The sequence below is a fragment of the Peromyscus maniculatus genome, chromosome 14 (assembly GCF_049852395.1).
Source record: "Peromyscus maniculatus bairdii isolate BWxNUB_F1_BW_parent chromosome 14, HU_Pman_BW_mat_3.1, whole genome shotgun sequence".
Classification (NCBI taxonomy): Eukaryota; Metazoa; Chordata; class Mammalia; order Rodentia; family Cricetidae; genus Peromyscus; species Peromyscus maniculatus.
In genome coordinates this window covers 20,326,587-20,350,778 of record NC_134865.1, presented here as the reverse complement: position 1 = coordinate 20,350,778, position 24,192 = coordinate 20,326,587, and the positions used below count along the sequence as shown (strand labels likewise).

Below are 24,192 nucleotides of genomic sequence, written 5' to 3'. Positions count from 1 at the left end.
ATTCATATTCTTTGCATAATTATAACTAAGGCATGCTTAGTTTAAAGGTTATCTACAGTCATAGATGAATATCAACATTGGATAATTTATATACATTTATTGTTAGTTGATAAACTCAGGGTAATAACCCACTGCCCAACTAGACTGCTGCTCACAGCCCCAGGTCTCTACATGGGTGCTCACAGCAAGGATAACATAAGCTATGGTGATGGTGACTCCTTTTCTCCACATCTCCCAAACTGCTTAAAATCATGTCCCATGTGTCAGCTTCACTTCCCTGCACATCTTTTTGTGTTGCCCTAGACTTTATGTATTTTTCCTTTTGAAGAAACACCCTACCCTGGTGCTTTCTTTTCTATTCATAGTCTTTGAAAGCTGATATGGATTAAAATATACATGATATTCTGAACATGGTAAATACCTGACCTAAAATATGTGGCTTTGAAAAGATCCTAGGAACAACAGATGGATGTTGTAACTTTTCTTCATTTGAACATCAGGAAGTCCATTCAGCATTTCAGAGGAGTTCCATTTGCCAGCTATTTCTGGTGATGTCAACTGTACAGCGGCAGCTTTGTTCTTAAATGAAACCATGAAATATTGACTCCTTTTATTTTTATCTTGGAATCCTTTATCTGCTTATTACTACAAAACAACTCCCTTTAGTTCTGTTTTTTGCATAATGTAATGGCCTTTGTTACAGCATCAGCATGTGTGTGTGTGTGTTATGTACTTTGATCGTTCAGAGCACCTCATTACTTTTTCCTGCAGCCTTGGTAGAGGTGAAGTTTTGAGAGTTTAATTTTGAACTTCTTACATTTCAAGCAGAGGGCAATGAACGGAGGAGATAAGAGACATCCTCATTTTAATCTAGCTCCACTCACTGTTCCCATGCCAAAGTTGAAAGTCTACAGACCACCTAGAACAAGACCATGAAAGGCTTACAAATGATTAATTATCGGAGAAATTCATTGGCGAAACCATTAGACTCTCCTGTCTTAAAAACATTCCTGTTTTGACTATTTGTGTTTTCCTATTTCCCATTTCTTTTTTAAAGTTTAACAACCAAAGTACTATCTCTTGAGTTATGGGCTGACTCTCACAGTTTTCTGACAGTCTTAGTAGTAATAGGGATCATTCCGATGATGTACCAGATGTGACAAGCACAGAGAAGTCTGTGTCTTCTCTGTTGGGAAATTTTAAGAATGCAATGAAAGGAGAGACACACAACTGTCTGTAGCTTCACCTGGACATCAAAAGTTATTTAAGTGACAGTAAACTTCCCTTTCCATATGAGAAATACATTTATCAAATCAAGTGATCATTGAAAGATAGTTCACGAGTACTGGTCCCTCCAAAACAGGACATAAAGTAACAGGGTAGATATGCTTAGCCCTCACCATAAGCTGGACTGAACTAAAGCTGGAGGTGATAGTGAGACCACGTCTAATTGCCATTGCCGTTAGTAGTGATGGACACAATAGGTAATGACAATGACTATCTAGCTAAGAAATGTGACGAGATGAAACACAGCACCACATAGCATGCTTTAGAATGAGCTAACATGGTGAACACTCTTCCTGTTGGGAGATAACTCCTCTGTACAATTGTTTATCATCATGATTCACTTTAAGAAGTCTCCTTTGTACACATGCGCTGTTGTGTGTATATTGATAAATACACTCTGCCTTATTCATGGATTCAGGGGCTCTCAACTGGGCCAAGAACTCACTAATATGGACAGTCTAGTTGGCCAGCTTGTTTGGGAGACCCTATTTCTGCCTTCAGAGTTCTGGGATTACAGAAGGGCCACTAAGAATAACTCCAGTTCTCACATTTGCATGACAAGGGCTTTATCCATTGGGGCATCTCCCCAGCCTCAGTAACATTTAACTTCATGTTATTTCACTTCAGCTATGGCCTCAAGAATATATTTAGTGGTGCTATTACAGATGACTATAGTTAAATACACGTACAAACCTCAAACATGCATATGTGATAGATGGAAGACAGACAGAGGATAAAGAAGAGAGTCTGGAAAGAGGATTGAAAACACAACATGATAAAAGTATTTAAACTAATACAATTCTACCAGTCACTGCATTTGTAGTGCAATCTCATCTCCTACAATATCCCAGGCAGCAATTTCTATCACTGCATTCCGGATAGAAAACAAAGATCTAAGGGAATAGGTAACTTGACTGAAGTGATCATGATTGTACACACAGCACTGTCAGCTCAGGTCTTCATTGTACTATGATGTTATTTCCTGGTACTTTTAGGGATGATTAAATATTGTGTTGCTTCTCTGGTAAAATAGTGAAAACAAAGTGAAAGTGAATACAGCAGGATAAGTCATCCATGAAAAGGATTACCAAGAGGTTGGAAGTGTTGTGGGTAGAAACATCTAGCCTCAGACAGCTGTTGAGATTTGAAACTGCCAACATTCACACAGGTTACTTAACTCTATGTTTGTGTGCCTGCACCTTTAAATTAGAATCAATAATAGTTTCTACTTCAAGGTTAGGGGCTGATGTATGAATTCATGCATGGTAGGAATATTGAGTGCTTAGCTCCTTGGCAGATTCTACTGAAGTGTGAGCTAGCATTGTCTCCGTTTCAGTTTGTTAATATGTGTTATGTTACTTTCCTTAAATATTCTCATTTTCCCAACCATACTTCTGTCTGTTTGTCTGCCTCTCTCCCTCTCCCTCTCCCTCTCCCTCTCCCTCTCCCTCCCTCCCTCCCTCCCTCCCTCCCTCCCTCCCTCCCTCCCTCCCTCTCTCTCTCTCTCTCTCTCTCTCTCTCTCTCTCTCTCTCTCTCTCACACACACACACACACACACACCATAGAAACCCTGTTTTCCCTGACACCTGTTAATGCCTTTGCTTAGCATCTTTTTTTTTTCCTACAGTAGTTTCCTTTCCTTTTCTTAGTGGAATCATCTTTATCCACAAGGCTAATCAGAGCATCAGAGTTGGGCTCCTGGGATGACTGTGTGATTGCTCCAAGGGTATACTGGGACTTGAGCAGAGACAATTGTTATCATATTCAGAGACTGTCTATGTAAATGTGCTGACTTCCATTTTGAGACCATGCACAACAGTCAGGGGCAGGCAAGCGTGGACATAGCAGGGCAGAATTTGAAAGACAACCTGAGAAGAAAGTTATCCTGAAATAAAGCAGCTTTGAGGGGAAAACACATGGAGATGGCAGGAACCAGCTGAACCTAAGGTTTACTTTCTACATTCTCTAATTGGCGTTCAATAATTTATCTTATTTGCTTGCTGTAAGTTTCTGTTATTGAAACAAGAAAAGTCATAAAGAGTTTTGGAACAGAAATTTGCATACAGTTTATAAATTTACACAATCAATTTTTGCTTGCCAGTGAGGCCAGTTGCTTAGCTCAGGGTTCTGCAGTACTCTCCCAATTCACGAGTATGGCTGGACCCATCCTAGCTTGTACAGATGCCTCTAAGATTTTATCTCACTTACTCTTCATTACTACCTTTCCTAGTTAGGGTCACTATTGCTGTGATGAAGCACCATGACCAAAAGCAACTTGTGGAGGAAAGGGTTTATTTCACTCACAGTTCCACATCACAGTTCATCATCAAAAACAGCAAGGGTAGGAACTCAAACAGGGCAGGAACCTGGAGGTAGGAATCGATGCAGAGGTCATGGACGGGTGCTCCTTCCTGGCTGCTCCCAGTGGCTTGCTCAGCCTCCTTTCTTATAGAACCCAGGACCACATGCCCAGGGATGGCACCACCCATAATGAGCTGGGCCCTCCGCCATCAATCACTAAATAAGAATATGGTCTTTTCAGGCTTACCTACAGCCACACCTTATGGAGGCATTTTCTCAATTAGGGTTCCTGCTTCAGAGATGACTCTAGCCTGTGTGGACATGAAATTAGCTAGCACACTACCTTATCGCGTAGGTAGAAATCATGACTCCATTTTACAGATAAGACTATGAAGCAAGGAAGGTAAGCAAATGTCAATCTGATCTGTGTCTTAGATACTAGATTGTCGACCCCTCCTTTTGCTGGTATAATCATAGCACTGGCTTCTCACGTCACAGGATCTGAATTTTCAGCAACTGTGGCATGGTTTAAAATACCATGAGATTTCCTCAGTGGTCTACTATAGTTGCATTCACCACACCAGGCTCCCATGGGGTGGTGCGTCTATCATTTCTGATACACTTCAAATTACTCACTAATGGTCACGCTGAAATTTGTAATCAGGGGATTATTTACTCTCAGTGAGACAGAATGACATTTTTAACACCTCAGCTGTTACTGTGACACAATTTAGGTTCTTATTTTCCTTACTCAAGCCTGAGTTCATTCAGAGGCAAGGAAATAATCATTTGCCACCCAGACCCCAGGAAGCCATGAGTACAGTTCCTGGGCTTCTCCAGCAAGGATGGGTCAGAAGGAGGCACAGGGATAGAGGCCAACTTATTCCTGAGTTGATACTTAGTCCTTTAGAAGTAGGACAATTTCATCTTCCACCAGAGCTGGTATCAGTTATCACCTGGCCTGAGTGGTTGGAAATCTCCTGAGGTTTGCCTAGACAAATGAAATTTGTATTTCTTGGTCAAATCCAAATGGCTTTTGAGTTATACTAGACAATTACCTTTAATGAAATGTTACATATTTTTTTCCATTCTTCAGTGAGGATCAAGTTCTATATTTCTTTTGAAAATGCAGTTCTGACTAGCTAAACCACAGTGAGTCTCCATTCTCTGAATTGGGAGACTGTGATTTTAAATTTAGCTGAAGATTCAAGAAAATAAATGACCATCTTTCCAAATTCATATCTTATTTTGCCAGCTACTGTTCATGTTTCTGAAGCACATTTTTTTTACATTCTATTTTGAACTGTATTGTGGGTATAAATTGTGATTTCTTAACTACTGTTTTTTTATAGCCATATCTGTGCCCATTGATAAGAACAGAGAAGTGTCTGACTGGAGCTAGGGATTTTTCATTTACACTCCGGTAACCGCATTAAGTAATTTTACTGCATAAGGGATATGAAGCATTAGGGCTAACCTTGTCTAACTGGCAATATTTCCTAACAAGAGACAGGGTCACTGGAAAAGAATGATTATTACACTTTACTTTTGCCTTTCCCTAAGTTCTTAATTGTTCCTTTGGCATACACCATAGCTCTTTTGTAGGTAGTTCAGATTCCTTTAAGAATTATCCACCTAGATACAATTTACAGAAAGGAGAGGATGTTAACGGGTGCTGCTCATGGTACAAACCAATAACCACTAGAGCTCTTCCAATGGAGATAGCCCCTGTCATTTAACATCATCAGTACCTAAGGGGTTCATCGGCCTCGAGTAGTTAACCCACACTCTTCCCATGTCTGTACTAACACATTCATTAACAGGTATCGATGGGATGGCTATCCATGAATGTGTCATCATCTTTAAATGCTGGAAATCTGAACACTGACCATGAAATTTGAACTATGTATTGCCCAGAAACTACCAAAGCAGTTAATGGCCAACCAAGCATGCTCAGACCGCCTGTGAGTTCTGGCCCGGCCACTGACTAGCTTAGTGACTTTGGCACCTGGTATCACTTCATTATCTTTAGTTTTCATGACACAGGTTTAAAAACAAAACCTATTTTACAGGACTTTCATGTGTGTGTGAGAGAGAATTAAATGAACTTTCAAAGAACTACTTCTAAAAGCTTGAACTAATTATTTTCTATGGCCTACCAGCCCCTGGCATTTAAACTATGTCTTTTCCCTTAAGAGGAAAGAAGTATTGATAAACAAGAATATACGTTTAAATAATACAAGCCTTCCAAGGAATCCTATCCTAAAGGAGTCACTGCATATAAGTATGTTCTCATACTGAACAAAAGCAAAACCCCCAATATTTCTAAGGAAGTGGCCAAATAAAATATTCATTCCCCATTGTCACACAAAGCAAAGCAGGAGGGAAAATGCTTGGAATATTAATGGATACAGTATGATAATGAAAATGTCAATGTCATAAACTTGTGTTGGTGAGACTTCAAAAGAGCATAATTCCAAAGCCTGGAAACAGCTCACTGCTGTCACATCAATGTAAATACGTCCCATGTGAACAATTCTCCTTGCTTGTTTCATGTACCTTTTAGTATAGACTTTCCAGTCTCTTTACTGGTAAACACACATTTCATCAAATGACACTTTGGATTTGGAATTTTGTTACTTCTCAATCCACTTTAAACTACTTTTGCTTTCATTCCAGTGAATACAATGAGCATTTTCACTTAAATAATTAATATTCAATGAAAAACACAGCACTGAAGAGGGAAGCCAATGCTGCTTCTGAAGGGATGAAATTACCTTCATGAGAAATCTCCTTCCAAGGATTGGGTGGGTACATGAAGGCTGCATTCTGGATCTGATCGTGGATGTCTTCATCTTCATTAAAAGGGAAGGTGCCACTGAGGCTCACATAGATGATGACCCCAACAGACCACATGTCTAGAGAGCGATTATAGCCCTTGTTCCTCAGAACCTCAGGTGCCAGGTAGGCTGGGGTACCCACCACTGACCTCCGGAAAGACTTCTCTCCAATGATCCGGGCAAAACCAAAATCACAAAGTTTCACCTGTTGACAGTAAGAACTTGCTGAAACAGTGAATTTGAGTTTTCTTTAGCTCAGCTCTGCCAGAGGTATTCAGAAATACTTTATACAGACAATAACAATTGCCCCTGGTAGGGGAAATGCTACTTTTTACCTTTCTTTCTTTCTTTCTTTTTTTTTTTTTTTTTTTTTTTTTTTTTTTTTTTTTTGGTTTTTTTTTCGAGACAGGGTTTCTCTATGTAGCTTTGCGCCTTTCCTGAAACTCACTTGGTAGCCCAGGCTGGCCTCGAACTCACAGAGATCCGCCTGCCTCTGCCTCCCGAGTGCTGGGATTAAAGGCGTGCGCCACCACCGCCCGGCCTTTCTTTCTTTTTTTTAAAGACAATAGTTTGTCACAAGACAAAAACTGGTTTCTCATTAGTGAAAATATCTTGTAAACCTTTTCTTTCCTATCCCAAAATTAAAAAAAAAAATGAAAATAAGTATGATCAGTTTGGAGTATTGGTATTAGGTAGGAGAACATGCAAATTGATAACGATGACCTTCTCTGAGGGGCATATTTAAGTGAAGAATAAGGGGTAAGTAGGAAGACGTCTCGACTCACAGGATCCACAATAACTATCAACATTAGCATGGTATGGGCCAGCAGGTGGGACCCGGAGGTGTTAGCATGGCAAGGCCAGACACCCACTCTGGCCAAGTACTGTAGACTTAGGGTCCCTAGAAAGAGGTCCAGTTGTTGTTTTTTTTCTCTACCCCTGTGTGTAGGGAAGGGAAGCGTGCCCTTGTCCCCAGCCTCAGAGAGCAGAAAGCATCCCTGGGATCCTAAGGTATTCTCAGTGTCAAGGTCATGCTTTCCACACAGGGCTGGGACCACCTGCTCTAGAGAAGCCCAGCAACAGCCTGAGAAAGCACAGGTGAGTATCATCAGAGAAGCTCTGTGAGAAGTGAGCGACACAGAGTAAGCGATCCAGAAACAGGAGGCAACGAGGCGAATGAAAATGCTCAGGGAAGACTTCAAACCAAGTCAGGGTTGAGGGGGCAAAAAATAAATAAATAAGTAATAGATAGATAGATAGATAGATAAAATGAAAAGGAGGTGGGAGGAGGCTGCCTGGAGCCAGCAAGACTGTCAAGCTTTCTGCTGAGAGTGGCTTTTGTACTTGCCTGAGGGAATGGATCGGCCGACGCCAGCAACACATTTTCTGGCTTGAGGTCACAGTGAACAATATTTTTAAAATGAAGATGCCGCAAAGCCACTAGTATCTACAAAGAAGAAAATCATCAAAATAACTTCATTTAAAGATATTACTAATTCATTTCAAGATATATAACTAATTTCAAGATACTACTGAAACGAACTGCCATATGCATTTGAAAGGCCAAGAGAAACCCCAGAATGACAGTCAAGGTTCTTTATGTTCAAGACACTCAAAGACTCTATAGTTAACATAGTAGGTTGTTAAAGAAAATTTAATGGAATAAGTGGCACATTCCTCAATATAGCAACAAACACAGGTGTAGACAAAGGAACTCACCACAAGGCACAGAAACACTGTCTTAAATATCTACATTGATCCAGGATTAAGCCAGTGTATTATTAAAATTTCAAGAACAGCTTTAATGTGTGGGTCAGCTTATATGCTACTAATTTTGTACACTGGACTCTGAATGACATGAATATAAGTAAGAAAATTCATTCTGCCCTTGCAATCTTTTCTAGTGGTAGTTTAGATTGGAAGCAGAGACCACATAACAAGGCTAGAGAGCTGTAGTTAAACAGTGATAACATCTGATATTGAATACTATTTTTTTCTGCCTCTAATTGATTTCTTACCTGAGTAATTAAAAACTTCGTTATGTGTTCTGGCAACCTGCCCTTTTCACTTGACAAGATCATCTCCAGCATGTCTCCATGGAGTTTTTCCATAACAACAAACACTCTTTCAGGCGTCTCAAACATACACTCCAAATTTACAACACCAGGGTGATGAAGGTTCTATTAAAGATAAATAAAGCACTTGAAGAAAATGAGTTTTTTGATACTGTTTGGCAAGCTCGCTGATTACATGAAACTGTTGAAGCTTAAAGCTTGGAGAAACCCACACTTAAGATTCTTAACACCTCCAGATTCCACATGTGCTGCCTTATATTTTTGAAATTCTAATGTTTCCAAAAACTATATCTTTATTTTCTATGCATAGTGAAGTTATTTCTATATTGAAAAAAAACTAAGTTCTAGCACAGTGAATTGCTAATTAGGTTTTAATTAGAATACCATATTGAGATATGTATAATTTCTTAGGATCATCTCCAATATTAAGCATATTGTCTTTAAAAAGCGTACTTGGGCATCTCTACACAATTTATATTTAATGCAGAAGAGATGAAATTCATACACGGAGTACACATGACTGACGGAAGGAGCATGGCAGCCAGGATCTGACAGAGCGGCTCTGCTTCGCAGGCTGGTGTAGGAGGCAGAAGCTGCTACCCAAAGGTGAACTGTCACCGAGTCCCTGGTTGCTCAGGATGCTATACTGTGCAGCAGTCCTCCATGGTGCTTAAGCATTCCATAAATATTTACACAATAGAATAATGGCTAGCCATGGAAAGCTACATTGTGCTGGATATGTTTTCTACCACATATAATTTCTCTGAGCATAAATTCCTACTTTGGTTATTCCCTACTTTGATATTTACACTTCAGTGTTGTTTGGGGTCAACAAAACCCTTTAGTCATTTGACCTTTATTTATTTATTTTTTTGTACAGAGCAACAAAATTCTAACAGCACAAAATGATGACATATTTTACCTGTATTTCAGTGAGAAACAGTAATAACATCAACATAAAACATCATGAACAAAAATTAATAACTCAAACCTCCTAGAAAACAACAGCAACAACAAAAAAGTAGTCATAGCAGAAGCAAGGATCTCAGGATGGTTCTGCTGAATTTCTGATTCTCCTGGGCCAGTTCCATGAGGAAAGCTCCTAAGTGCAACATTGGATTTGAGCATATGATTAACTAGTTCTTTTCCTCTATTTCATCTAACTGTGCACATTGGCAGTGTTCTGGGGAATGTTCTGGGTTCCCTAAATATCAAAGCCTTCTGTCCTGGTGAAGAACAGGTACAGTGTATAAGAAAGGGAAGACCAACAGAAACACACTGTGCTACCTAATGATCTGAATATATGTCTCAATATGTCTCAATCCTCAAGTGTCTCCACCTATGCTTCAAGTCTGTGAGACCATCCATTAATAGATTCTTTTTCTCTTTTTTCCTACTCCAAATCATGGCTTTATTATACACAGAGCAGGGCTTAGTATATGCTACATAAACTGGAAACATTCACTAAATATCTTAGGCCAAAAGTATGGAACAGAGTACGTGGTGTGTGTGTGTGTGTGTGTGTGTGTGTGTGTGTGTGTGTGTGTGTGTGTGTGTGAGTGTTTCCCTGTCATCGATTTTGTGGCATGTTCATTGCAAACTCAGAACTCTACAAATGTTGAATGTTAAGCATCTTTACAAAAGGACTAAGTGGGATTTTTGCTATTTCTCCATACAGGATATTTTGTATAGTTAAACATACAAATTTAAAAAGAAGCAGCATATTCAAACAGTATGCAAGTAAAGGCCATACACACCCAACTGGAAAAAACATTTTAGAAATGTAAACTTATGTTTTTACTGCCCTTGGCTTTCGTTTTATAACAGCCTACTACTTCATAAGTTTCCTAAAGAATACATTGACTGACAGCTGAAAAATCTTCCCAAAAGTAAAGACTTCTTTCTGAACAATTGATAACAATTTTGTTTAAGGACAGGGTCTTATGCTATGTCCTAGCCTAGTTAGAACTGACTATGTAGCTCTGGCTGGCTTTGTATTCAGGACAATCCTCCTGCCTCAACTCTCAGAGTGCTAGGATTATAGGTGTGAGCTGCCATGTCCAGTTATTTTTCAAAAGTCAGGTAATAATGTATTATTCAGACAAAGTCATACTTCCTCATGGATTGGTTTTATTCTTATCACCCTGAGCCAAGTGATCAAACCTTTTATACCCGACAAGAAAAAAAAATTGTATATAAAGGAGCAGGACTATCTTATTTACCTAAACCCCTACATTATACTCTTTGAAATATTTCTTTAGCCTGGAAAGTATGTTATTTAAAAACTATAAATAGTGAAAATCAGTCTTTTTTTTTCTATTTCCCTGTGTAATCAATGGCAAACATGTAACTTTTAATCATGTAGCACATGACAACTAATACCTAGATTCATTTCAACCAGGTCCATGTGACTTGTCCAGTGTCACTTTTTAAATATACAACATGACTAGATCTGCAACATCTCCTTCCTGATGTCCCAGGTAATTGACTCTGGAAACTAACTGAAAATTGCAACCCCAACTACAGTCCAGTAGCTCACAAGGAGAATCCCTGCTAACTTCTGAAGCTTGCGGCAGGAATTCAGATCATATATTTCACAGCAGAGCAAGATTCTGCAGGACTCTGACCATCTGTTTGTTGGGCTTCAGTAACTTAATTTTCAGGAAATGAAACATTTGGTCAAGCGCAGGAAAAATGGTGCACTTTCACACATTGCAGACTGATGACATATCTATGGAGTGAATAGAAGTGTTTTCAAAAGCTGGGAGGAAATATCATTCAGAGATCAAGACAAAATCTCCTTGACTCAAGGCTCCTAGAAAGATACTTAAGCAGTGAGAGGAAACCAGTTCCTAGAAGCAAAGCATTTTATTAGGATGTAAATTAATTAAGCTGCAATTTTAGTTTCCACACATGTGCTACATTATACATGCATTTGCCTGCATAGTGCTATATCAGCAGTTAGTCTTGGGAGTTGCTATGGGAGTTGCTTTATTTGATAACTGGGATGGAGAATTTATCCCTAGTATTAAGTTGTGATAGGCTGTCACTGCCATATTTTCACCTTCTTTCTTGTAGGCTAGTCTACTTAAATACAGAAGGTACAAGAAAGAAGATATTAGATTCAACAACGTATCATTCATTATTTTAGGAGAAAAGCAGCTTTGATGTGTGGGCTCCTGACTACTGTTGCATCAGAAGACTGCAATAGAAAAAATGAAAACAAGGAATTCAGAATCAGAATTCAGAACAGCAGGAAGAACTGAAGGAGAGCCATCCCACTATATAGAAGTACACAGGAGTATGAGATGCCATTGTCAGAGGCATGGGACTCACTATGTCCCCTCTTTTTTTTTTTTTAAGAAAAAGCACAGGTTTGTTCCATTTTCCAATATGGTCTCTTACAATTTCTGCTCTATTTAGTGGCCCTTGAAGTCATAATCACCTAATGCTTTATGAAAGGGAAATGGCTTATAATGTCTTGGTAGATATGGAAAAGCCATCTTGTGGAGAAAACAGAAAAATGCCTATTAAAAATGGTATCCACATTGATTGGAAGCTCCCTGGATTTCCAGAGTCTTATACCCATCTGTCCATATATTTAATGAAAAATGTCCAGCAATGAACCAGTGTTTTTCTACCCAAATTTATCATCTTTTACTTCTTTTGTTGTCCAATGAATTCCTGAGACCAGAGGGCTGAGGGTCATTCCAAAAGAGGACTTGTTCCCTCTCTCTGAACAGCACACTGTACTTTACAACTGAAGGGTCTACTCCTCTCAAGTGGGTCCCCTTGCCTTTGGCCTCATCATTGTGCCTAGGTTTGGACTCATATCTTTCCTTAATCAACTGCTGCAGCCTCCTAATCAATCTTGTCTTGGGATTCTTTCCCTTCAAGTCAATCATTAAAAGAATGCTACTATAATCCTCCCAAGGTGACTCTGGCTTACAAGCTTGTCACCACTAGCTTCATGAAGAGGTACTTCCTTTCAGCAAGGCATAGGAAACCCATCAATACTTGTCTACTTTCATCCTCCTGCTCAAACATTTCTCTATTTTCTGTTCTTCTTCTACACAGCTACCTGTCTCTGTTTATACACTAAAAACCATTTTCTTATCAAGCCACACATCCTTGCATACCTATTGTTCCTTTAGCTTGAATGAGACAATTGGCTTGGTACAAACTCAGTAGTTGGAAAGTTTTCATTGACTCTTGGTCTAAGTTGGATTCCTCTCTAACATCTTTGGTAGAATCTTCTTTCGCAACACTTACATTACATTGTTATCGATTTCATTTCTCTACCAATAAGACAGAAATCTCCTTGCTGTCCATATTTAATCAACTGATTTCTCTCTCTAGTGTCTGGGACACTTTTGATGCTCAGCATACATTCATTAAATGCTATTGAAAGATGAACTTCTGCATCATCTGACATTTTTATTAACTGAATAATACTCGTGAATTTTTATGAAATTGAATAAATTTATGTAATTGAATATTTTTTATGAAACTGAATAATTATGATACAATGATTTTATTTTAGATATGATAATATATCTTTAATATGTGGTGATGATATATTTGCATCAAGTGATATAGAGTAAGTACTTCTCTTTAGAAAACATACAGTGTATGCATTTTTATTGTAAGTCCATTGAATTGTAAGTAAGCAACCTCAGGATTCACATGATGAAATACTATGATATTAACTACTGTCTTTTTAAATAACAAATATCCATTATATCGAGTCAAGTATCAGAAATTCTATTGCCAATATGAGTTCCAAAATGATTTTCCTAATAACAAGGATATGACAAAGACAGTATCATTCACTTTCTAGGGGTCAGCCCTTAAAATATGGCAGCTCTGACACCTATTTGAACAATTTTACTATCTTTCTTGGGAACAAACCCATGATCCTCCCATCTACATGATCTGTACTTGTTCCACATCCTTGTCTCATAAGCAGTTGTCAGTTCACATCATTTTAAGACGCACTAGATCATGGTCAGAAAGAGACCAGGACAGCAGCAGTTCAAGGACAGGAACTTTCTTCTATGAGACCCTCTCCTATCATGGCCATTTCCGCCCCCACAATTCATAAATTTCATTATTTTTTGGAGGGTGAAGGATGAAAAATTGGAACAGGCTATTTGGACAATAATGATCATGATACTTGTTTCCCTTAGAAATGGGTTTCAGTTCCCTTTCTTTTGTTAGGTCTCTGTTTTAACTCACAACAGGCATGGCTACGAGTACAGCTGCTGGACCTGGAGCACAATTTCTGGAGCAGGTTCTCTGGAGGCAGTCCCTCTGAGTTTGGATTTCTGCTCTTATCACTTGCTGGCTCCTGATGTATATGAGTCAGACTCTATATTTCCCTTTATAACATGTGGTAGCATTATATATAATGTATTACTGAATAAATTGTGCCTGGCATATGGAAGAGCTGGTTACTATAGGGTACATCTGACACTGTAAAAAAGAATTGGGCAATAATTTCCTCTTTAGCTTACTGACTGAACATCAATGGTGCAGAGGAGTCTTCCTTTTAGCTGACAGGAGGCTGCACGGGGTTAATAACAAACGTCACAGTCTTGCCCGTCATCTTTGCCATCTCTCCACCATTCTCCTTGCTGCTGGTACATATTAGAAGCAACATGAATCATGACCTCACAGCTCTGTGGGTCCAATGTGTGATGAGCTCCTCTGTTTTCTCTGTTATGTTTCCCTGGGCAGAAATTAAGTTGTTGGGAAGCCGTTCTCCTGCTTGGAGGCTCTGAGGGAGAATTGGCTTCCTAGTTTATTCTGGGTGTTGACTTAGGGCTGGAGGCCCCTGAGTTCTCTGAGCTGCTCAAGTTCTTCAGGCCTCATCTTCTACCACACACTATATCCTGAAGCTCCACATTCCAAAACACCCAGCAGTGTTTTGCTCTCTCCTCTGCTTCCAGCTACAGGTGACACTTTATTTTTAAGGACTCATAAATTAGCTTAGGCAAATTGACAAACAGAAGCCAATCACCCTCTTTTATGGTCTCTATATCAGTGACTTTTCTATTGCTGTGATAAAACACCATGATTACGTAGCTTACAAAAGAAGGATGTATTTTAGGTTTATAATTTCAGTGAAATAAGAGGCCACCACCATCATGGCAAGGTAGCATGGAAGCAGGCACATGGAGTACCTGGAGCAGCAGCTGAGAGCTCACATCTCAAACCACAAACAGGAAGCAGAGAGAGAAAATTGAAATGGCAAGTGTCCTTAAACTTTCAAAGCCCATCCCCATTGACATTCTTCCTCCAGTAAGGGTATACTTCCTAAGCTTCCTGTAATGGTTTGAAAGAAAACGCCCCCAAAATGGAGTAGCACTATTAGGAGGTAGCACTTGTTGGAGGAAGTGTCACTTAGTGTTGCTTCCTACTCCTAATAGACCATATTAGGAGGTAGCACTTGTTGGAGGAAGTGTGTCACTGCAGGGGCAGGCTTTGAGGTCTCTTTGGCCTCAGTGTGACTGTTAGGTGACTTCCGGTAAGGTACAGCATTCTCAGCTCCAGCACCACATCTGCCTGCACGCAGTCATGCTTCCCTTCATGATCTTATTGGACTGAACCCCTGAAACTGTATGTGAGCAACACCAATTAGAGATTTTCTTTATAAGAGTTGACATGGTCATGGTGTCTCTTCACAGCAATAAAAAACCCTAACAAAGACACCCCTCTAAGTGGGGACCAAGTATTCAAATGCTAGAGCTTATGGGAGTTCATCTCACTCAAACCACTACATTCTGTTCCTTGGTCTCCACAAGGCTCATGGCCATTTCATGTTGCAAATGAATTTAATCCGACTCCAAAAGTCCCCATAGTTTTTAGTCTTTCAATTGTAATCCAGTATAAAAGCAAAAAGAAAATTACATCCTTCTAACATTCAATGACACAGACTATACACTACCATTCTAAAAGAGAGGAATGGGGACAGGGTGAGGAAATACAGGACCTAAATCTAGCAAACTCCAAATCCTCGAGCTCCATGTCTGATGTCCCCTTCTCCAGCTTGGCTGCTTATAAGACACATCTCCCTCTTGGGCTGGCTGCATTCCCTGTGTGCAGCCTTCATGTCTCATGGCGTGGCACCTCAAATATCTTGGGGTCTCCAGCACAACACAAACTTCACTTCTACAGCGTCACACAATGGCTGCTCTCAGTGCTTCTCGGAAACTGGAGGAAGATTCCACAACCCCTATTCTAGTGTATTCCTCATGACTGCAAATCCAGCACCACACGGACATGGATGGCACTGGCAACTTTGGCTGCTAGCTGGGGATGGACCTTGCCACCACTGGGTCACCCTTGCAGGGCCTTGATGGTTGCTCTTTTCTAGGAACAGAAATGTCCTTAGGCCTTTTCTTTTCTCAAGTTGTTAGTTTAGCTGGGTGCAGTCTTCCCTTGATGTCACTTCCTATCAGGCCCCTCCTTCACAGCTTTATCTACTTAAGTACAAGCCCTGGCTCCAATGTTACATTTTCTGGTGCTCCTATTCTCTTCAAAATACACATTTTATATTTCTTTCTGCTCCATTTTTTTTTCTCTTTTTCACTGTAGACCTGCGTAAGAATGATTATCAATAACCACCAAAGGTAGTCAATATTAACCTGTCCCCAAATCTTCTCTGTTAAAGAAATTAGTCCATTACTTTTAAATTTAGCCACAGGCAAGTTCTTAGGATAAAGTCAGAAAGCAGCCTCATTCCTTTCCAAAGAACCACAAGAACGGGCTCCCGCCCAGTTGTAATATTATCCCCCTCTGAAACCTCTTCTCTGGGCCCTCACTGTATAACTCCCAGCATTGCTGTTTGCCAGTCTCCTACTAGAATGGCCCATTAAGCCCCATGCACAGTGTCCAATCACTTTTTCAGTCCAAATTTCCAAATTCTTCCACATTCCTCCAGAAAACACGATTAGGCCTGTCACAGCAATATCTCAGTCAACTTTGTGGTACCAAATTCTGTCTTAAGTTAACTTTTCTATTGCTGTGATAAATCAGCATGACCAACTTACAGAAGCTGGTTTATTTTGGGCTTACAGTTTCATAGGGATAAGAGTCCATCATTATTACAGCAGGTGAGTCTGGCAGCAGGCAGGCATGGAGACAGGGGCAGCTGAGACCTCACACCTCGAACAGTAAGCCCATGCAGAGAGGTAGAACATGGAACGGCCAGAGTCTTTAAACTCTCAAAGCCCATCCCCCAGTGAAATATTTCCTCCAGTGAGGCCACACTAAAGTAGAATAAGGTAGAAATGGCCAATTATTAGATACAATTTATTACTTTTATTAGCGATTTACACAAAGCATTGCTTGTATTGCCTATTTGCCAAGCATGACTCACTCCAATTGCTACCTGGAGCAGAATGACCTGGAAAAATAGCTAAATCAATGGGCCGTTGCCCTTGACAACCTGTTGACTACCACATATGCTTCTGATAAATCTCACTTGCTTGCCCACCCCACTTTGGTTTTAAAATGAGAATTTGGTGTATAAAATGAGAATGCAAACTGGACCTGGCAATGAAGCCTTACAGCAGCTGTCCTGGCTTTGGTCCACCACTGCCATCTCCTCTTTTACACTCTCATGGGTGCTGGGGTGCTTATTCCAGGAAGAGTCCTTCAATGACACCCCTAAGCCTCTCCCCAAAGTGCCACAAACTAAGGACCAAGTATTCAAATGCCAGAGTCCATGAAGAGATATCTCACTCACTCAAACTATCAATCTTTAACTTTAATTTCACATATAGAGTTCCTCTTGCCATCAAAATAGCATATTGATCATTTCTGGGCTTAGGGACAATATATATATGTGTGTGTGTGTGTGTGTGTGTGTGTGTGTGTGTGTGTGTGTGTGTGTGTGTGTGTAATAGTATTCTACCCAGTACATCACACAAAATCTCCAGTATTTGTTCAGCCTACCAAATCCCTCATTTCTTTTTCAGAAATATGAGGTCTTTGGCTTTAAAAACAGAGGGAAAGAGTGTACAAACATCTGTAATAATATTACTTATTGCTTATTTATTTGTAAATGAACTCGGGCAAACATTGAAAAGTGGAGTGAGCATTATAAAGAACTCCATACATCATCGGATTGTAACCATTATTAATATTTTGCCAATCATGATGCTTTTACTTTTCATCATCCTTTTTGTTCTGATGTATCTTCATATGGAAGAAAAAAATCATTTCTAAATCGTATACATTGTCTGGATTGAGCTTGACATGATGACAGGCATCCTGACCTAAAAATAATTTGACTCCCTAGAGTAACCCTACTCAGTTTTCTTGCTAGTTTCTCAGAAGTCTATAAATAAGCAAACTTACTAGGGTGGTACATGGAGTTTTTAAACTGGATTCCATCACTAATAATGTGCCTTTTTTTGACATTAGCTTAAGAAGACAGGTACATTGTTCTTTGGATGAAGTCACTTTTGTCCCAATCACTGCAGATGACCCTACTTCTGGATGAAGTATGTGGATCTATTTGATGTTGTTGCCACCCAGGACTGTCCTTCTCTCAGTATGCCTACTACCCATCATAGGTTTTGTAAGCATGGATCTGTCTGCATCTTTGTTTTCAGCCCCCATGCTACTTGGGATGCCTATTTCTGAGTGATGCTTATCCCATATTAATGAGAAACACTAATATCTCATCACTGCTATGGGCACTTAGTTGGCTATGAGAACCAGCTGAATAATGAAAGGCTAATAGAATCAGGAGAGTTACTAGAAAGAGATCGATCAGCATTGCTCTAGCTTTCTGAGTCTCTGTCCTGAGAACGTGTTAAACTGAAACCCAAGCTGCTTCTATCCTATGGCTTGAGAAAATTTCCAAGAAACAGGTGTGAGCTACTATTTTAACTTCAGAATGAGAGGAAGACAACTGGAATTCTTGGGATGAGGAGAATAAAGAACAGCCTGAGATTGAAGTGGTGGAGCACAGGTCTCTCCTGCTAATAAACCTGCATTTTTGATCTGATGAGTATCCCCTTGCAGAAAGGTGGGCTCTGCAACCACTCAGGACTGCACTCTTGAAGTGGCTAAGTACTGTAGAAGCTTGAAAACTTTCCAATGACATAATTGCCCAGATAGTGAAGCTTTGGGTGGGACCAGGAAGCCAAAAAATCAATAACACTACATCTTACCTCGACTTTAGCATCTCCATAATATCTAGGGATAAGGGAACCATTCTTACATATACTGGGTCATCTTGGCTATAAGAACTAAGTTCAGTACAGAGTATCTGGCAAAACAGAAGACTCCCAGGAAAATGTGCTGTGGGATGTTCTGTATGTTGAGAATGTGTTGCTCTGATTGGTTGATAAAGAAAGCTGTTTGGCCAATGGCGAGGCAGAATAAGGTTAGGCAGGACATTCTATCTAGTGAGAGAGGAAGGAGAAAGACAGAGCAGAGAGATGCTGCCAGTTGCTAGCCAGACACAGAGGAAGCAAGATGTCAAGACAGAACTGAGAAAAGGTACCAAGCCACATGGCTAAACATATATAAGAATTGTGGGTTAATTTAGATGTAAGAGCTAGTCAGTAATAAGCCTGAGCTAATGGCTGAGCAGTTATAATTAATACAGGCCTCTTTGTGTTTACTTGGGGATGAAAGTAGGAGAGATTTGTTTGGACCATTCAGGGCTAGGTAGGACACTGGAAAACTTCCAGCCACAGAAATGTGTAGAGGAAGCCCAGGGTATTCAGCTTGAATGGGGCATTCAAGAAGTCGTTCATATCTTGGTATTTGTTTTTATACCCAGAAGGAAAGAAGACTTGTTGTGAGTAGCATAATCCTTTATTCTTCCTTTTTAGGCCAATAGTCACAGAAAATTCCTCTTTCTTAATAATCAAAAGACCATGGCTTCATATCTGATACTTATGTCCTAACCCTTGAATATAGTCTCTAGGAAAGACATTATCAGAGCTTGGTAGGGAAATTTAAACTCAAGATTTAGATAGTAAAGAGACTATGGGAAGGGGGCATAAGATGAGGCCTTAAAACCCTTCCTATTTCTGGAGGGGTATTCAATTAGTCACTATATTCCCAACTCTGATACACTAAGACCTGGGGGACCACAATTCAATTAGAACAGGCTGAGATTTTGCCAAACTGCCCTGTTTGGCTGGTAAAGGGGGCAGAGGGTATTTGGAGAATGATAGCTGGAATGAATGGAGTCAAATGAGGTGTGTTGTGGAATGCTGCCTGTGGGTAGGACATGATTGTTGCCACTTCCAACTGTCAGCAGCTGTGATCACCAGTAGGAGACTGGCACAATATTGGTGCTAATTACTCTACAATGGAGGTGAGGAAAGGTTACAAGGGCCCATCTCTTCCTAAGGCTATAGAAAGTTAAGAGTTGCTTAATGGAGGGCTCATAGGATCCGCCCCTCCCTAAGGTTGTTTAAATAGTTGATAGTTGCTGAAAAAGACTTTTCATAGTGATATAGTCCAGATGTTCCTGAAATAAACCTAATTAAACTCATTGGTTCATTAAAGGTAGACTTGAGTGGAATTCTATGTCCAATGCCCTATCTGCAGTGAACAGATGTTTGCTCATCTCCCTAGGAAATATACACTAAGCACAACAAAGTGATGCCTATTTACACTGTAGTGTCTAAGATTATCCAGGTACTAGAAGGATAACCAGACTACAACCCACAGCTCCAGAGAAGCTACCTAACAAGGAAGACCCTAAGAGGGACACATGGTTCACACTGGGAAGGGGACATAGAAGAGATCTCCTGAGTCAACTGGGGGAGGGGAAGTAACATAGGGTAGGGCATGGGGAATGAGAACATAAGGGAATGGGATGGTCAAGTTGGAATAGGGACGGAGTGGGAGAACAAGGAAAGAGATACCAGGATAGACAGAGTCATCATGGAGATAGGGAGAAACCTGGTGCTAAGAAAGTTCCCAGGAATCCACAAAGATGACCCCAGGTTAGACTACTAGCATAGTGGAAAGGGTGCCTGAACTGGCCTACCCTGATAATTAGATTGGTGACTACCCTAACGGTCATCACAGAGCCTACTTCCAGGAACTCATGAAAGCAGATGCAGAGATCCACAACCACATACAAACTGACCTCCAGGAGTCCAATTGAGAGGCGGAAGAGGGATTCTATGAGCAAGGGGCATTAAGATCATGTTAGGGAAACCTACAGAGAGAACCCAACCAAGCTAGTGGGAACTCGTGAACTTTAGGGCAACAGATGTGCAGCCTGCATGGGACTGGACTAGGACGTATGCATAAGTGAGATAGTTGTGTAGCTTGGTCTGCTTAAGGGCCCCCATGGCAGTAGGATCAGGATCTATCACTCATGTATAAGCTGGCTTTTTGGAGCCCATTCCCTAGGGTGGGACACCTTGCACAGCCTTGACACAGGAGGAGGGGCTTGGACCTGCCTCAGCTGAATGTACCAGGCTCTGCTGACTCCCCATAAGAGGCCTTACCTTTTTGGAGGAGGGAATAGAGGGTGGGTTGGGGGAAGGCTTGGGGGGAAGTGGAAAGAGGGAAGAGGGGGATCTGTGGTTGGTATGTAAAATGAATAAAAAAATTTCTTAAAAAAGGAAAAAGATATAACCAATAACACACACACACACACACACACACACACACACAAGTATCATGTCCCCCACTGTATATCAATAACTAGCTTTTTACCTTAGCAAATAGCATTTTTTAGCACTCTTTTGCAATCAGTATCAGATCAGTTTTCTTTGACTTGAGAAGGGAAGTGATAGACAGTGTAGGAATTGCCTCAGGAATATATTTCTCAGTTCCACTATATCCATGATATTGTGATAACCAGTGAAGATATATTCTTATGTGACATAGTAGAATAAATAAATAAATGTAGTTTTTTTAACCCCAAGACTCAAGACCCCTCATTATCCATACAATTCCTACACGTGGAGGTCGGTTTGCTCCTGTGCATGCTGCCAGATAAAGTGCAAACCTTTCTCATCTACATAACGCAAAAGATGTTCAGGCTTTGGTAAGCAGCAGGCTTTGGCTCCCCTGTAAGTATGGCAATGCAGTTATGTGCATGTTATATGGCATGGCTGTCTCTGGCAAGAACATGTTCAAAAGTACCTTTAGGGCTCTACAGTGATATTGTATATCCCCAAAATACTGTGCACCCTCATAAATTTATCTGGGGTCAGAGAACAGAACAGCCACTAGATATAGAGGCCAGAAAATGGTGGCACACACACCTTTAATCCTAGAATTCCAGAGGCAGAGATCTGCCTGGATCTCTGTGAGTTCAAGGCCACACTGGAAACAGCCAGGCATGGTAACAAGAGCCATTAATCCCAGGAAGTGATGGCAGAAAGCAGAAAGCTATTTAAGGCATGAGGACCAGGAACTAGAGCTGGTTAAGCTTTTAGGCTTTTAGCAGCATTTCAGTTGAGATCCATTTGGATGGGAACTAGGAGGCTCCCAGTCTCAGGAAACAGGATCAGCTGAGGAACTGATGAGGTGAGGTGACTGTGGCTTATTCTGCTTTTCTGATTTCCCAGGATTCACCCCAATAACTGGCACCAGGTTTGATTTTATTAATAAGAACTTTTAAGATTTGTGCTATATTAACTGGCATCAGGTTTGATTTTATTAATAAGACCTTCTAACAATTCGTGCTACAAGGCTCAGGGATCATAACTCTGGAAGACAGCTAAAATTAGATGGCATTTTCATTTGCCACATAACTCTCAGGTATCTGGGTTTATGTAGAAAAGAAGAGTTGGTTAAAACAACAGTTATAGATCCTCTGAAACACACCTTACTGGATGGACTGAAGTCTTTGGAGTCTCCTTAATTTACTCAGTATTCATGTGTCTGGCATACTTTGTGGTTCTGGCTCTTGTTGCAAAGGTCATTTGTATCTATGCTGTTCAAACACACACTATACTACCAGGGTTGCTGCAAACATATAAAACAGATGGCGATATGGCATGCTGGGCTCCTGGTCTCACATGTCACACCACTGTCAGTTTTAGAAGGAACTCATAGAGTACTTTCTCATGGAGCCCTACTGGCCATGTATATATTCCAGCTCACCAGCCCCCAGTTGCTGTCTCCAAGTTATTGGCATCGGAAGCTTTATAATCAGCATGCCGCTTAGTGCAAGGAATGTGCCTGATTATTTAGTTTTACCTTAAGGTGCATTCTGGCTTGAATGACATACTAATCCATACATAAGACTGTCCTTCTCATTTAGATTCTGGGGATCTACTTAGTGTTGCTGCTACCAGGAGCACACATCTAACAGTAGGTTCCTTAATAAATCAGACTGTTCAACACCAGACCTTTTTGCCTTGTGTGCAAAGCACCCTTAGGTGGCATTTACATGCACTAGGGACTGGCTAGTGACAGAATACTAGGTTTCATGTTTTCTTAGAAAGTAGAGTACTTCAAATGGTACAAATTAATAAACAAAAGAATAATCATTTATGAAAGCAAGAAACTAGTGCTTTCCTTACATTTATTGGATGGAAGATAAATTCTGGGATATTCAAGTCCTGTTCACTTTATGTACTTCCCATTAAAACCCATTCTGTCATAATGATATCAAGGCATCTGCCTTTTATTTCTTTCCTGTGCTGATACATAACAGAAAACTGGAGAATGACAGGGCAAGGCAGATTGCTTTTCCTTGGAAAATTCAGGAAGTGAAGTTTGCGCAGCCAAGGATTTCTCTCAAGGATGCCTGTGGCTATTTGCAAAACATGTTGTTATAGCACTTCCTGAGAAGATATGGTATCATAATGGCATAATTATGTTCTCTTATTGGCACTGTGCTGTGTTTTCAAGCCTTGGCTATGAAGCCAATGCTTCTACTCTGAGGTCGGCAGGCCAACCTACATGCTGGACAGTAAAAGCTCCCTCTGCTGAATGAGATCTGTATTTGTTGCCTCTGCATGTGGCTCTATTTTGTAACTCACTGGAGAGAGTATGATTCAGACAGTTTCCATTTCAGTTGTGACCTTTTAAGGGCTTCCATATTTAGAAAATTTCAAATGAAACAAACAAACAAACAACAAAAAACCTTGAAACTCACACTGATATTATCTTAGGATAAAGTAAAGCTAACACACATTGTTAAGAGAATATATGATCACAATAGTACTTCAGCAAGACTAGATATAAGAACTGACACACCCTTCCCATGCATAAGTATGGCTGTGTCATTTTTATATCAGTGAAGCCACCAGCAAACTTAACCTAATGAATTCTGGAACCTCAAATGTACTCAGAACATTCGTGGTAAAAAGAGTTTCCTTATAAAAGATGCCAAAGGGTCTCTTGTGTGGGGAACTTCCGGGGGGAGGGAGTAGGTGTTTATGCCAGGCTATGTGGCCCATGAGTTCCCATGGATTCTCCTATCTTGCCTTCATGTCTCACCATAGTCATGCACAGCACTATTTCTGGTTTTATATGGGTTTGGGGCATATGAGCTTTGGTCCTCACAACTGTGTGTCAGTACTTTATCCATCGAGTGAGCTCTATGGTCTGGAGTACCTCTATTAATTGCTAATGACAACAGATATGCTTTATCCTGGCATCAAGAAATGGCATGGATTTAGGGGAGCCATCTCATGATTAACAGCCTAGTGTTGTATATATACTTACGGGAAATCTG

At 40.3% G+C, this 24,192-nt stretch overlaps 1 protein-coding gene across 3 annotated transcripts in view; it reads right to left on the bottom strand.

The window, feature by feature from the left end:
- The window catches only part of Prkd1 (protein kinase D1), a 327,884-nt gene that overhangs the window by 15,430 nt on the left and 288,262 nt on the right, over positions 1 to 24,192 (bottom strand). For all 3 annotated transcript variants that reach the window (XM_006975259.4, XM_015994159.3, XM_006975260.4), the window contains 3 exons: positions 8,448 to 8,609; positions 7,778 to 7,876; positions 6,367 to 6,634 (listed from right to left, as the gene is read on the bottom strand). In XM_006975259.4, the coding sequence (XP_006975321.2) occupies positions 6,367 to 6,634; positions 7,778 to 7,876; positions 8,448 to 8,609 (529 nt within the window). The remainder of the gene's footprint in view (positions 1 to 6,366; positions 6,635 to 7,777; positions 7,877 to 8,447; positions 8,610 to 24,192) is intronic.